At 46.0% G+C, this 16,730-nt stretch overlaps 1 protein-coding gene across 3 annotated transcripts in view; it reads left to right on the top strand.

The window, feature by feature from the left end:
• Positions 1-16,730, top strand: part of LOC120063278 (ATP-binding cassette sub-family A member 2-like) — a 165,949-nt gene that overhangs the window by 117,844 nt on the left and 31,375 nt on the right. For 2 of the 3 annotated variants that reach the window (XM_039013557.1, XM_039013556.1), the window contains 12 exons: positions 294-467; positions 3,071-3,300; positions 3,470-3,590; positions 10,095-10,177; positions 10,542-10,779; positions 11,737-11,961; positions 12,291-12,393; positions 12,645-12,970; positions 13,241-13,454; positions 13,737-13,842; positions 15,935-16,046; positions 16,360-16,420. In XM_039013557.1, the coding sequence (XP_038869485.1) occupies positions 294-467; positions 3,071-3,300; positions 3,470-3,590; positions 10,095-10,177; positions 10,542-10,779; positions 11,737-11,961; positions 12,291-12,393; positions 12,645-12,970; positions 13,241-13,454; positions 13,737-13,842; positions 15,935-16,046; positions 16,360-16,420 (1,993 nt within the window). The remainder of the gene's footprint in view (positions 1-293; positions 468-3,070; positions 3,301-3,469; positions 3,591-10,094; positions 10,178-10,541; positions 10,780-11,736; positions 11,962-12,290; positions 12,394-12,644; positions 12,971-13,240; positions 13,455-13,736; positions 13,843-15,934; positions 16,047-16,359; positions 16,421-16,730) is intronic. The other variant, XM_039013558.1, reaches the window with a different exon arrangement.

Raw genomic sequence — 16,730 nt, 5'->3', positions numbered from 1 at the left:
ACCCTGTTCCCTATAGAGTGCTCTACTTTTGACCTAGTGTCCCCCTGTTCCCTATACAGTGCTCTACTTTTGACCTAGTGTCCCCCTGTTCCCTATAGAGTGCTCTACTTTTGACCTAGTGTCACCCTGTTCCCTATAGAGTGCTCTACTTTTGACCTAGTGTCACCCTGTTCCCTATAGAGTGCACTACTACCATAAGGTCCTGTCAAAACTTCTCACACTAACACTCACAAAATGATGCATTGACACATTTTGATGTATATTGAAAGTATTTTTTTGAACTGTGTTTCAAGGCCGCACCATCCTGCTGTCCACCCACCACATGGATGAGGCTGACCTGTTAGGAGATCGCATAGCCATCATCTCCCATGGGAAACTCAAGTGCTGCGGCTCTCCACTCTTTCTCAAGAGCACCTACGGAGACGGCTACAAACTCACCCTGGTCAAGAAACAGAGTGAGAGCGGCGGTGGGTCTTTCTTTCCTCGTGTGTGTGTATGTCTTTTGTATTTTCTCGCCCGCTGTCAGACATATTCACTTTCTCTATCCAAGTCGTTGTACATTTAGGGGACAGTGGGGTAACTTGAGACATTGTTTTTACATTCGGCATCACTCCGCCAAGAGAAAAATAAACAAAAAAAGAAACGTCCTCTCACTGTCAACTGCGTTTATTTTCAACACACTTATTAACATGTGTAAATATTTGTATGAACATAACAAGATTCAACAACTGAGACATAAACTGAACAAGTTCCACAGATATGTGACTAACAGAAATGGAATAATGTGTCCCTGAACAAAGGGGGGGTCAAAATCAAAAGTAACAGTCAGTATCTGGTGTGGGCACCAGCTGCATTAAGTACTGCAGTGCATCTCCTCCTCATGGACTGCACCAGATGTGACAGTTCTTGCTGTGAGATGTTACCCCACTCTTCCACCAAGGAACCTGCAAGTTCCTGGACATTGCTGGGGGGAATGGCCCTAGCCCTCACCCTCCGATCCAACAGGTCCCAGACGTGCTCAATGGGATTGAGATCCGGGCTCTTCGCTGGCCATGGCAGAACACTGACATTCCTGTCTTGCAGGAAATCACGCACAGAACGAGCAGTATGGCTGATGGCATTGTCATGCTGGAGGTTCATGTCAGGATGAGCCTGCAGGAAGGGTACCACATGAGGGAGGAGGATGTCTTCCCTGTAACGCACATCGTTGAGATGGCCTGCAATGACAACAAGCTCAGTCCGATGATGCTGTGACACCGCCCCAGACCATGACGGACCCTCCACCCCGCTACAGAGTACAGGCCTCTGTATAACGCTCATTCCTTCGACGATAAATGCAAATCCGACCATCACCCCTGGTGAGACAAAACCGCGACTCGTCAGTGAAGAGCACTTTTTGCCAGTCCTGTCTGGTCCAGCGACGGTGGGTTTGTGACCATAGGTGACGTTGTTGCCTCTGATGTCTGGTGAGGACCTGCCTTACAACAGGCCTACGGGCCCTCAGTCCAGCCTCTCTCAGCCTATTGCAGACCGTCTGAGCACTGATGGAGGGATTGTGCGTTCCTGGTGTAACTTGGGCTGTTGTTGTTGCCAACCTGTACCTGTTCCGCAGGTGTGATGTTCATCCGATCCTGTGCAGGTGTGATGTTCATCCGATCCTGTGCAGGTGCTGTTACACGTGGTCTGCCACTGCGAGGACGATCATCTGTCCGAGCTGTCTCCCTGTAGTGCTGTTTTAGGCGACTCACAGTACGGACATTGCAATTTATTGCCCTGGCAACATCTGCAGTCCTCATGCCTCCTTGCAGCATGCCTAAAGCACGATTACGCAGATGAGCAGAGACCATGGACATCTTTCTTTTGGTGTTTTTCAGAGTCAGTAGAAAGTTTTCATAACTGTGACCTTAATTGCCTACCGTCTGTAAGCTGTTAGTGTCTTAACGACCGTTCCACAGGTGCATGTTCATTAATTGTTTATGGTTCATTGAACAAGCATGGGAAACAGTGTTTAAACCCTTTACAATGAAGATCTGTGAAGTTATTTGGATTTTATTTTGATTTGAATTATCTTTGAAAGACAGGGTCCTGAAAAAGGGACGTTTCTTTTTTTGCTGAGTTTAGTATTCTTTCTAACAAAAATATCTACATATATTTCAGGATGTTGTGTATTCCTGGAAATAATCATAATTCATGTAAACATTACAGTTTTGAAAACATAGCTTTTCCCAAATAAATTGTCTCTAGGCACAACTTACCCCAGGTATGTGCGCTGGACAGGATAAGTTTAGCCGACTACAAATTTCTGTACTGAATGAAATATTACCATTACCTTTTTAAACCATGTCTATGTTTATTTCCCAAACACAAATCAACACAATCACAACCACGTTTTGTCTTTTAATCGTTTTAAGCATCTTTTAACACAGGCTTAACACCTAACAAACACTTTGTGTTTTTTTTTTACACTCTTAGCATAGGCCAGGCCCCATTGATACATCATATCCCAGCAATAATACTTTGCATTATGCCTGTGAAGAAAACACTTACATTTGCTCTATCTTGCCAATGCCTCAACTTACTCTAATGCAAACAGTTTGACTGTATCAGCCCACAGAGCTACAAGGATGCACTTTCATGCTAGGTTTAGGAACTCATATTGGAGCTTATAGAGACTCCAACTTATGTATAGAATAAAAAGTATCTACTTTGGTTTAGATACAAGCATCATGAAACCTCTATCAACTATTTTGACCATTTTTTGGACCTAACTTACTTACCACTTTTCCCAAGTGGTTTCTTCCTTCATAGACTCCATGAAATGATGACCTCATCCTAAATTATTAATTTTGTGTATGGTTTCCTAGAAACAAGGGTGGTTCAACTTACCCCGTCAGCTCAACTTACCCCACTCTCCCCTATTGCTTGTACATATTTTGCCTCTAAAGTCTCTCTGCCCTATACTTTTCCTGCTGCCTCCTTATTCTCCTTGTCCTCCCTCCATCCATAATGCTGTGTGTTTTATTCTCCTTGTCCTCCCTCGATCCATAATGCTGTGTGTTTGTGCCTCCAGACCAGGTCACCCAGCCTCCATTCTTCCTGTCTCCCTGCTCCTCCTCCTCCCTGTCTCCCTCCTCCTCCCTGTCCCCCTCCTCCCTGTCTCCCTGCTCGGAGGCCAGGGTCACCAAGTTCATCCGTCAGTTCGTGGGGTCCTGTCTGCTGGTGTCTGACTCTAACACTGAGCTGTCCTACGTGCTGCCTTCGGAGGCTGTCAAGAAGGGCTGCTTCGAGAGGCTCTTTCAGGTACACACTTCGACCCAGACACAAACACAGACCTAGAGGCACAAAGTCAAATAGAGAGAGACAAACAGACAGGTACTCACTCAGACACAGAAAGGGGGGGTTCCAAATGGCACCCTATTCCCTTTATAGTGCACTACTTTTAACCACAGCCCATATTCCCTATTCACAGGCGTTAGAGCAGAGTCTGGACCACCTGGCTCTGACCAGCTTCGGGGTGATGGACACCACTCTGGAAGAGGTCTTCCTCAAGGTGTCAGAGGAGGACCAGTCCCTGGAGAACAGTGATGCTGGTGAGCACATTCAAAATGGCTGCCAATCCAATCCACTCATTATGGTATCATTGACTTGAATAGGGATTCCCATTCTAGTGATTCTATGAGACCAAATCCCAGTGTGTCTGTCTGCGGCTACACGGATCAATAAAGTTGTTTATAGAAGGGCATTAATTACATGAATTTCCTTTCTGCTGAGCATGCAGTGCAGTGTCTGAGTTGCCGGATGTTAAATGCTGATATAGACTTTTCACAAGTTATCTACACTACATGACCAGAAGTATGTCAACACTTGCTCGTGGAACATCTCATTCCAAAATCATGGCATTAATATGGAGTTGGTCTGCCCTTTGCTGCTAAAACAGCCTCCACTTTTCTGGGAAGGCTTTCCACTAGATGTTGGAACATTGCTACGGGGACTTTCTTCCATTCAGCCACAAGCGCATTAGTGAGGTCGGGCACTGATGTTGGATGATTAGGTGGCTCGCAGTCGGCATTCCAATTCATCCCAAAGGTGTTCGACTGGGTTGAGGTGAGGGCTCTGTGCAGGCCAGTCAAGTTCTTCCACACGGATCTCGACAAACCATTTCTGTATGAACCTCGCTTTGTGCACGGGGGAATTGTCATGCTGAAACAGAAAAGGGCCTTCCCCAAACTGTTGCCACAAAGTTGGAAACACAGAATCGGCTAGAATGTCATTGTATGCTGTAGCGTTAAGATTTGCCTACACTGGAACTAAGGGGCCTAGCCCGAACCATGAAAAACAGCCCCAAACCATTATTCCTCCTCCACCAAACTTTACAGTTGGCACTATGCATTGGGGCAGGTAGTGTTCTCCGGGCATCCGACAAACCCAGATTCATCCGTCGGACTGCCAGATGGCGAAGCGTGATTAATCACTCCAGAGAACACGTTTCCACTGCTCCAGAGTCCAATGGCGGCAAGTTTTATACCACTCCAGCCATGCTTGGCATTGCGCATAGTGATCTTAGTCTTGTGTGCGGCTGCTCGGCCATGGAAACCCATTTCATGAAGCTCCCGACAAACAGTTCTTGTGCTGACGTTGCTTTCAGAGGAAGTTTGGAACTTGGTAGTGAGTGTTGCAACCGAGGACAGATGATTGTTATACGATACGCGCTATGGCACTTTGATTTTGTGTGACCTACCACTTCACTTCTGAGCTGTTGTTGCTCCTAGACGTTCCCACTTCACAATAAGAGCACTTACAGTAGACCGGGGCAGCTCTAGCAGGTCAGAAATTTGACAAACTGACTTGTTGGAAAGTGGTGTCTTATGATGGTACAGTTGAAGTCGTAAGTTTACATATACCTTAGCCAAATACATTTAAACTCAGTTCTTCACAATTCCTGACATTTAATCCCAGTAAAAATTCCCTGTTTTAGGTCAGTTAGGATCACCACTTTATTTTAAGAATGTGAAATGTCAGAATAATTTTAGAGAGAATGATTTATTTCAGCTTTTATTTCTTTCATCACATTCCCAGTGGGTCAGAATTTTACATACACTCAATTAGTATTTGGTAGCATTGCCTTTAAATTGTTTAACTTGGGTCAAATGTTTCGGGTAGCCTTCCACAAGCTTCCCATAATAAGTTGGGTGTAACGGTTCTCCTCTTCCTCTTCATCCGAAGAGGAGGAGCATGGATTGAACCAAGACGCAGCGTGATACTTAGACATGATATTTATTTAGACACGACAAAACAAAGAAGACAAAAAACGAACTATACTTGAATTAACTAACAAAATAACAAAACGAATGTAGACAAACCTGGACGTAAGAACTTACATGTAACACGAAGAACGCACGAACAGGGAAATGACTACATAAAAACCGAACGAACAAAATGAACAAACAAACCGAAACAGTCCCGTATGGTGCAACATAGACAGACACTAACACAGGAGACAACCACCCACAAACAAACAGTGTGAAAACACCTACCTTAATATGACTCTCAATCAGAGGAAATGAAAACCACCTGCCTCTAATTGAGAGCCATATTAGGTCACCCTTTAAACCAACATAGAAACAGAAAACATAGACTGCCCACCCAAACTCACGTCCTGACCAACTAACACATACAAAACTAACAGAAAACAGGTCAGGAACGTGACATAACCCCCCCCTCAAGGTGCGAACTCCGGGCGCACCAGCACAAAGTCTAGGGGAGGGTCCGGGTGGGCATCTGACCACGGTGGTGGCTCAGGCTCTGGGCGAGGTCCCCACCCCACCATAGTCAATCCCAGCTTACGTCTCCCCCTTAGAATGACCACCCTCATCTTACACCCACTTAATTTTAATGGTAACCTTAATATAAGGGGCAGCACCGGGACAAGGGGCAGCACCGGGATAAGGTAGCTCAGGACAGAGATATAGCACAGGACAGAGAGGTAGGTCAGGATAGAGAGGTAGCTCAGGATAGAGGGGCAACTCCGGACTGAAGGGCAGCTCCGGACAGAGAGACAGCTCTGGACTGAGGGGCAGTTCTGGATAAATGGCCGCTCTGGGCTGAGGGGCAGCTCATGACTGGCTGACGGCTCTGGACGCTCATGGCTGGCTGACGGCTCTGGACGCTCATGGCTGGCTGACGGCTCTGGACGCTCATGGCTGGCTGACGGCTCTGGACGCTCATGGCTGGCTGACGGCTCTGGACGCTCATGGCTGGCTGACGGCTCTGGACGCTCATGGCTGGCTGACGGCTCTGGACGCTCATGGCTGGCTGACGGCTCTGGACGCTCATGGCTCGCTGACGGCTCTGGCAGATCCTGTCTGGTTGGCGGCTCTGGCAGATCCTGTCTGGTTGGCGGCTCTGGCAGATCCTGTCTGGTTGGCGGCTCTGGCAGATCCTGACTGACGAATGGCTCTAGCGGCTCCTGACTGACTAACGGCTCTGACGGCTCGGGACAGACGGGCGGCTCTAATGGCTCGGGACAGACGGATGGCTCAGACAGCGCTGGGGAGACGGATGGCTCAGACGGCGCTGGGGAGACGGATGGCTCAGACGGCGCTGAGGAGACGGATGGCTCAGATGGCGCTGAGGAGACGGATGGCTCAGATGGCGCTGCGGAGACGGATGGCTCAGATGGCGCTGCGGAGACGGATGGCTCTGGCTGATCCTGTCTGGCGGAAGGCTTTGGCTGCTCCTGTCTGGCGGAAGGCTCTAGCGGCTCCTGTCTGGCGGAAGGCTCTAGCGGCTCCTGTCTGGCGGAAGGCTCTGTAGGCTCATGGCAGACGGGCGGCTTTGCAGGCTCATGGCAGACGGGCGGCTTTGAAGGCTCAATACAGACGGGCAGTTCATGCAGCGCTTGGCAGACGGACAGTTCAGGCGCCGTTGGGCAGACGGCAGACTCTGGCCGGCTGAGACGCACTGTAGGCCTGGTACGTGGTGCCGGAACTGGAGGCACCGGACTGGAGACACGCACTTCAAGCCTAGTGCGGGGAGCAGGGACAGGGCACACTGACCTCTCGAAGCGCACTATAGGCCTGGTGCGTGGTACCGGCACTGGTGGCACCGGGCTGAGTGCACGCACATCAGGACGAGTACGGGGAGAAGGAACAGTGCGTACAGGGCTCTGGAGACGCACAGGAGGCTTAGTGCGTGGTGCCGGAACTGGAGGCACTGGGCTGGAGACACGCACCATAGGAAGAGTGCGTGGAGGAGGAACAGGGCTCTGAAAACACACTGGAAGCCTGGTGCGTGGTGTAGGCACTGGTGGTACTGGGCTGGGGCGGGGAGGTAGCGCCGGAAATACCGGACCGTGCAAGCGTACTGGCTCCCTTGAGCATTAAGCCTGCCCAACCTTACCTGGTTGAATGCTCCCCGTCGCCCGACCAGTGCGGGGAGGTGGAATAACCCGCACCGGGCTATGTAGGCGAACCGGGGACACCATGCGTAAGGCTGGTGCCATGTAAGCCGGCCCGAGGAGACGTACTGGTGGCCAGATATGTAGGGCCGGCTTCATGACATCCGGCTCAACGCTCAATCTAGCCCTACCAGTGCGGGGAGGTGGAATAACCCGCACCGGGCTATGCACACGTACAGGAGACACCGTGCGCTCTACTGCGTAACACGGTGTCTGCCCGTACTCCCGCTCTCCACGGTTAGCCTGAGAAGTGGGCGCAGGTCTCCTACCTGCCCTTGGCCCACTACCTCTTAGCCCCCCCCCCCAAGAAATTTTTGGGTAGTACTCACGGGCTTTTCGGGCTTCCGTGCTAGACGCGTCCCCTCATAACGCCGGTTTTTGGCTTGATTCTCCGGCCTCCAGCCTTGCTTCCTTGCTGCCTCCTCATATCGCCTCCTCTCAGCTTTAGCTGCCTCCAGCTCCTCTTTGGGGCGGCGATATTCTCCTGGCTGCGCCCAGGGTCCTTTGCCTTCTAGGTCTTCCTCCCATGTCCATTTCTCCAAATAATTCAGCCTCTCCTGTTGCGTGTTCCACTGCTCGAACTCACGCTGCTTGGTTCTGGTTCGGTGGGTGGTTCTGTAACGGTTCTCCTCTTCCTCTTCATCCGAAGAGGAGGAGCATGGATTGAACCAAGACGCAGCGTGATACTTAGACATTATATTTATTTAGACACGACAAAACAACGAAGACAAAAAACGAACTATACTTGAATTAACTAACAAAATAACAAAACGAATGTAGACAAACCTGGACGTAAGAACTTACATGTAACACGAAGAACGCACGAACAGGGAAATGACTACATAAAAACCGAACGAACAAAATGAACAAACAAACCGAAACAGTCCCGTATGGTGCAACATAGACAGACACTAACACAGGAGACAACCACCCACAAACAAACAGTGTGAAAACACCTACCTTAATATGACTCTCAATCAGAGGAAATGAAAACCACCTGCCTCTAATTGAGAGCCATATTAGGTCACCCTTTAAACCAACATAGAAACAGAAAACATAGACTGCCCACCCAAACTCACGTCCTGACCAACTAACACATACAAAACTAACAGAAAACAGGTCAGGAACGTGACATTGGGTGAATTTTGGCCCATTCCTCCTGACAGAGATGGTGTAACTGAGTCAGGTTTGTAAGCCTCCTTGCTCGCACACACTTTTTAAGTTCTGCCCACACATTTTCTATAGGATTGAGATCAGGGCTTTGTGATGGCCACTCCAATACCTTGACTTTGTTGTTTTTATGCCATTTTGCCACAACTTTGGAAGTATGTTTGGGGTCATTGTCCATTTGGAAGACCGGTTTGCGACCAAGCTGTAACTTCCTGACTGATGTCTTGAGATGCTGCTTCAAAATATCCACATCATTTTCCTTTCTCATGATGCCATCTATTTTGTGAAGTGCACCAGTCCCTCCTGCAGCAAAGCACCCTCACAACATGAGTGCTTCACGGTTGGGATGGTGATCTTCGTCTTGCTAGCCTCCCCCTTTTTCCTCCAAACATAACAATGGTCATTTGTTTCATCAGACCAGAGGACATTTCTCCAAAAAAGTACAATCTTTGTCCCCATGTGCAGTTGCAAACAGTAGTCTGGCTTTTTTATGGCGGTTTTGGAGCAGTGGCTTCTTCCTTGCCGATATAGGACTCGTTTTACTGTGGATATAGATACTTTTGTACCTGTTTCCTCCAGCATCTTCACAAGGTTCTTTGCTGTTGTTATGAGATTTATTTGCACTTTTCGCACCAAAGTACATTAATCTCTAGGAGACAGAACGCGTCTCCTTCTTGAGCGGTATGACGGCTGCGTGGTCCCATGGTGTTTATACTTGCGTACTATTGTTTGTACAGATGAACGTGGTACCTTCAGGCATTTGGAAATTGCTCCCAAGGATGAACCAGACTTGTGGAGGTCTACAATTTTTTTCTGAAGTCTTGGCTGATTTGTTTGGATTTTCTCATGATGTCAAGCAAAGAGGCACTCAGTTTGAAGGTAGGCCTTGAAATACATCCACGGGTACACCTCCAATTGACTCAAATTATGTCAATTAGCCTATCAGAAGCTTCTAAAGCCATGGCATCATTTTCTGGAATTTGTTGTTTAAAGGCACAGTCAACTTAGTGTATGTTAACTTCTGACCCACTAGAATTGTGATACAGTGAATTATAAGTGAAATAATCCGTCTGTAAACAATTGTTGGAAAAATTACTTGTGTCATGCACAAAGTAGATGTCCTAACCGACTTGCCAAAACTATAGTTTGTTAATTAACCATAAATTTGTGGAGTGGTTGAAAAATGAGTTTTAATGACTCCAACCTAAGTGTATGTAAACTTCCGACTTCAACTGTACGTTGAAAGTCACTGAGCTCTTCAGTAAGACAATTCTACTGTCATGGAGATTGCATGGCATGGCTGTGTGCTCGATTTCATACACCTGTCAACAACGGATGGGGCTGAAATAGCCGAATCCACTAATTTGAAGGGGTTTCCACATACTTTTGTATCTATAGTGTATTTGGTCTTTAGTGTTGGTGTTACAACTCTCTTTAAATGTTAATCATGATCGCTCTCTCCTCCCAGACATGAAGGATTCCCCGGGCGGTAGCTCAGTGGGGAAGCCTGCTGCTGCGGTGGTGGGTCTGGGGGCCCCTGGAGGGCCGCAGGTAGGGATGAGTTCAACACTATTTCTTTCAGAATCAATTACTTGATGGTTGCAAAACAGAATTTTTTTAATATACTTTAACTAATTCAGATATCTAGTGATCCAGAATATCACCCCACATTTTTATTTTATTTAAAAAATGCCAACATTTTCTAATTGATAGAGACACCCTTGAATGACTAATGAATTAATTGATTTTTCTATCTTACCCATCCCTCATCCCTTCGATAGACTTGTGTCCTGTCCAGGGGGTGTACTTGTACATCAAGCTGCCCCACGTTACAGAAACATGAAATAGGCTCGTCCTCTATTGGCCGTTCTGGTTCAGAAAATGCTTATTTATTTTACTTTATCCCTATCCGCAGGGTGATGGCCCGGGGCCGGGGGCTCCTGCAGGAGGCAGCAGCAGTGTACTGAGACCAGGGGTAGAGCTCAGTAACCTGGTAAACTGCTCCAGGCTCAGCCAGAGTCAGTCGTCCCTGCGCTCCTCCTCCTCCCTGGGGTCCGTGCGGGGGGACGAGGGGGGGCTCTACACAGACTTCTACGGAGACTACTGCCCCCTCTTCGACAACGGACAAGACCCTGACTCTACCAGCCTGACGGGTAAGAGAGGATCCATCCCAGCCCTCATAATCCCTTAGACTGAGTAGCGTACCACTGTTATGTCATACGATAGACTGAATAAGATAGAGAGGGTGTAACTCATTGAAAAACATTATTACCTTCATTATATTTAACCAGGGAGGTTATTAAGAACTTGGGTTAAAAGCTACTGGTAATTTACCAAAGTTACCAGAATCTATGGTAATTTTGGTAATGTATACTCGAATAACTTCTTAAAAATTGAATTAATATACAGCTATTATTGTTTTTGTTTTTATATCTGTGTCCATATTGTCCTTGACTTTCTTGTAGACCATTTGGTTCAAGAGAAAATAACTAATTAATGAAAATGATTTTCAATGAACTCTGCAACTTATCCAGCTATTGTCTTTTTTCACTATAGCCACCAGTTTATCTCCAAAACATTCACAAAAAAGACATATTGACAAAGTCAAACAAATAAAAGTGTGTCATAAATATGTAAATTATATTTCATGCTGAAACCTTCATATTAAACACCAATGGTAACTTGATGGTTTATATTTAGGATCATCTTTTTCAGGTTGGTAATTTAAAATCCTTAAAAATCATCTTCTTAGATTGTTATATATATATATATATATTTGACATGTGTTAAGGCCACACAGAGGGCCAAAGATACAGTAATTACAGACACCTGTGATAATCTGAAGTACCCAAAAGGCCACAAGATGTCATCTAATAAAATTCCACATATTCCTTGAAAGTTACAACATTTCTGGTAGTTTACTGATGAACATTTTCCAGTAATATGCTCTCCCTTTTCAACTCTATTAATAACACAAGAACACATGATATTTTACCACATCAACCAATGACATGGTGCAATGAAATACAGTGTGGTTGGATGAGCTAACGAGGGTATGTTACTCCATTGTGTGAGATGATTTTTGACTCTCAATGTCTCTGTATATCTAGCGGAAGCGGATGAGACCTCTGGCCCTGAGCAGCCTGTGGTTCTGGAGGGCCAGGGCAGCGTCAAGCTGGAGGGTTGGTGGCTGAGGCTACGTCAGTTCCATGGCCTCATCGTGAAGAGGTTCCACTGTGCCAAGAGGAACACCAAGGGTCTTTTCTCTCAGATCCTGCTGCCTGCGTTCTTCGTCTGTGTGGCCATGACCGTAGCCCTGTCGGTGCCTTCCATCGGTGAGGACAACTTGACTTATATTTTACATTAATATTTTAGTCATGTAGCAGAACTTATTATCTAGAGCGACTTACAGTCACTGCACTCAACTAAGTTTAGAAGGGAAAAAAACACCCACAACAGTTATTGCAAGTAGACTCTTCTTCAAAATAGCCACGTTCAGCAGAATCAGCCAGGAAGAAAAAAAGCAAGTGCATGTGTGAATGTAAGAAAGACAAGTACTGTTTTTCACAAGTTCAACTAGCTACAGTTGAAGTTCAAATGGACTTGGCTGTTTGTCAGTGTTTGTAGGTTGTCTTTATGTGATCTCTGTTCTTGTGTTCTTCAGGAGATCTGCCACCATTGGTCTTGTCTCCATCACAGTACCACAACTACACCCAGCCTCGTGGCAACTTCATCCCCTACGCCAACGAAGACCGCCCACAGTACAGGTCAGACAGACATGGAGTCGGATGCCGTAGGTCACTCATTACCATCATGACAACATATACACAATGTAAATGCATTTTTACACATCCCAAATAATATCATTCCTTCTGACAACTAGCATTATTCTTTCGTTTATCTTATCTCAGTTATCACCCATAATGCATAAAATCATTAGTCTAAATCTACAGGCCACCAATGTTGTAAAGCTGGTGTTTGTAACTTTACAACAGCCTCCTGTTCTTCCTCTCCTCAGCAGTAAACTGTCCCCAGACGCCAGCCCTCAGAAGATCGCCAACACGCTCCGTCTGCCTTCTGGCGTGGGCGCCACCTGCGTCCTCAAAACGCCCTTCAACAGCACCCTGGACCAGCTGGCACAGACGCTCAACCCCAGCGCCAACAACTCCAAAACCCTAGCTGCCCGCTACTTTGACTCCATGTGTCTGGATTCCTTCACCCAGGGAGTGCCCCTGTCCAACTTCGTACCCCCTCCCCCCTCGCCAGCCCCCTCAGATGACCCCGACCCTCGCTTTGAGGATAGACTGTGGAACTTCACTGCTGCCACTCTTACCACTGTCCGGGGTAAGTCTCTGCCAGGCTCAGGTGGTAAAGGATAACGGATATGTTTGCTACTTTATATGTATTGTATGTAGGCAAATGTTTTAGCTGTCATATCAATATATTATTTAATTACACTATCACATTATATTACTTTATTTTATGATGTCTTGTCTGACAATTATAGCTACAGAGTCCTGTATGGGCCATTCTGGTTGAAACAAGGCTGACCCACTCTACTGTCCTGTACAGTAGCCCCCCTAATCCTGCCTCCTGTACTGTGTGTGTCCTCAGAAACAGTGACCTCTCCCCCCACCTTGCCTCTGTCTATCCGGGAGCCGGTTCGTTGTATCTGCTCCATGCAGGGGACGGGCTTCTCCTGCCCCAGTGGGGTCGGGGGGCGGCCGCCCCTTATGAAGGTGGTCACGGGGGACATTCTGGTGGACATCACCGGGCGCAACGTGTCAGAGTACCTCCTCTACACCTCTGACAGACTGCGCCTGCACAGGTAACACACTAATGCATGGGCTTAGACTCATACACACAGAAGCACACACACACACACACACACACACACACACACACACACACACACACAGACACACAGACACACACACAGACACACACACACACACACACACACACACACACACACACACACACACACACACACACACACACACACACACACACACACACACACATGGAAGGAGGGGAAGAGGTATGGCATCTATCCAATTGTCTTTCTATCTCTTCCCATTTCTGTTTCTTATTTTCTCTCTATCTCTAGATATGGAGGACTCACTGTAGGCAACATACAGAAATCAGTCCCAGCATCCTTTGGGAAAAATAATCCGCCCATGGTTCGCAAAATAGCCGTGCGCAGATCAGCTCAGGTGAGCAGAAGGCCATTGTCTTAAACCTCTTATGGCTGCAAGCCCGAGGTCGGTACACCTATGACAACATCCCCCACCCCCCCCACACTGATTAGCATCGCTAGCATAGCGTCACAATTAAATAGTAGCATCTAAATATCATTAAATCACAAGTCCAAGACACCAAATGAAAGATACAGATCTTGTGAATAAAGCCACCATTTCAGATTTTTAAAATGTTTTACAGGGAAGACAAAATATGTAAATCTATTAGCTAACCATGTTAGCAAAAGACACCATTTTTCTTTGTTCACCATTTTTTCTCAACACCAGTAGCTATCACCAATTCGGCTAAACTAAGATATTGATAGCCACTAACCAAGAAAAAACCTCATCAGATGACAGTCTGATAACATATTTATTGTATAGGATAGGTTTTGTTAGAAAAATGTGCATATTTCAGGTATAAATCATAGTTTACAATTGCACCCACCATCACAAATCGACTAGAATAAATACACAGAGCAACGTGTATTACCAATTTACTCATCATAAAACATTTCTTAAAAATACACAGCACATAGCAATGGAAAGACACAGATCTTGTGAATTCAGACAATATTTCAGATGTTCTAAGTGTTTTACAGCGAAAACACAATAAATCGTTATATTAGCATACCACATATGCAAACGTTACCAGAGCATTGATTCAAGCCAAAGAGAGCGATAACGTAATCATCGCCAAAATATATTAATTTTTTCACTAACCTTCTCAGAATTCTTCCGATGACACTCCTGTAACATCATATTACAACATACATATAGAGTTTGTTCGAAAATGTGCATATTTAGCCACCAAAATCATGGTTAGACAATGACAAAAGTAGCCCAGCTGGTCAGAAAATGTCGTGCGCCATATTAGACAGTGATCTAGTCTTATACATAAATACTCATAAACGTGACTAAAAAAATATAGGGTGGACAGCGATTGATAGACAATTTAATTCTTAATACAATCGCTGAATTACATTTTTTAAATTATCCTTACTTTTCAATACAGGTTGCGCCAAGCGAAGCTACATCTAACAAAATGGCGGCATAAGCGATTAACATTTTTCGACAGAAACACGATTTATCATAATAAATTGTTCTTACTTTGAGCTGTTCTTCCATCAGAATCTTGGGCAAAGAATCCTTTCTTGGGTCTAATCGTCTTTTGGTCGAAAGCTGTCCTCTTGCCATGTGGAAATGCCCACTGCGTTCGGCATGAACTGGAAACGTGCCCAGAGGTTCAAAGTGTCTCAGAAAGCAATGCCTCAAAATCGCACTAAACGGATATAAATTGCTATAAAACGGTTTAAATTAACTACCTTATGATGTTTTTAACACCTATAACGAGCAAAAACATGACCGGAGAAATATTACTGGCTAAACTAAAGCTTGGAAAAAGAGCAGGTCCGTGTCCACCTTGCATCAGGCGCAGCTGGAAAAGGGACACTACCTACACGTTGTGTTGTTTTATAGAGGCTCTGATTGCGCAATCGACTCCATTCAAAGCGTCACCACGTAATGACATCCAGGGGAAGACGTAAGCAGTGTTTGTATCCTCATAGCATTCACAGGGACCTTTAAACTGACTCCAGATCAGGGGCCAAGATGTCTGAAATCTGACTCCATGTCAGGGAAAGTGCTGTAGAATGAGTTCTGTTCCACTCAGAGACAAAATTTCAACGGCTATAGAAACTAGAGAGTGTTTTCTATCCAATAATAACAATAATATGCATATTGTACGAGCAAGAATTGAGTACGAGGCCGTTTGAAATGGGCACCTATTATCTGGCTACTCAATACTGCCCCTGCAGCCATAAAAAGTTAAAGGGACAGGATACGTTCCGAATGGCACCCTATTCCCTATATATGGCACCAATTTTGACCTGGGCCTTGGTCAAAAGAAGTGCACTTGAGACACAACTTTGGTGTCAGTTTGATGGTATTTTTTGTTGTTGTATTTTATTAGGATCCCTATTAGCTGTTGGGGTCCAGGGTCATTATAACACTTAGCTATTTGTGCTGCTCTGTCATTGTCAGTGACAGACTTGTCCCCTACCAATAGGTGCTATACAATAATAAAGGGTACCACAGCATGCCAACCTATCTCAATGTCCTCAACAACGCCATCCTGCGCGCCAACCTGCCTCCAGGCAAGGGCAACCCTGCTGCATACGGTGAGAGAGGCTGCCTATACATACTTCGAAGCATAATATTACCTGGGGTATGTGGGGTTCTGTTAGCCTGCTCCCAGATCTGTTTGTGTTCTTGCCAAGTCAATTGCTTTCATTGTCAAGCCAAACATGTGAGTGACAGAGAGTTGGTATAATAGCACAAACACACTGGCACTCAGGCTAGGATTCTGTGAACTGAGTAGCTATTTATGTGAAAATGTATGTCCAAGGTTCCTTAGTATCTGGGGATCTTATATGGGATTGTACAGTATCTGCCCCCATCTAACCACTCTTCTTGATGTGTTTGGGCTCACAGGAATCACCCTGACCAACCACCCTATGAACCGGACCAGTGCAAGGCTTTCTTTGGACTACCTGTAAGAATCAATATATCCAGTTAATGTATATTAAACTGTGGCATATCTCTGAAAAGAACTGTCTTACCAAGATTGTGTCCCAAACAGTACCCTATTCCCTATATATAATGCACAAATTTTTACCAGATCCCTGTGGGCCTTTTGACCAGATCCCTGTGGGCCTTTTAACCAGATCCCTGTGGGCCTTTTGATCAGATCCCTGTGGGCCTTATGACCAGATCCCTGTGGGCCTTTTGATCAGATCCCTGTGGGCCTTTTGACCAGATCCCTGTGGGCCTTTTAACCAGATCCCTTTGGGCCTTTTGACCAG

Source organism: Salvelinus namaycush, chromosome 18 (genome assembly GCF_016432855.1).
Source record: "Salvelinus namaycush isolate Seneca chromosome 18, SaNama_1.0, whole genome shotgun sequence".
NCBI lineage: Eukaryota > Metazoa > Chordata > Actinopteri > Salmoniformes > Salmonidae > Salvelinus > Salvelinus namaycush.
Note: the sequence above shows the minus strand (reverse complement) of the source record. Positions and strands in the feature narration are given on the sequence as shown.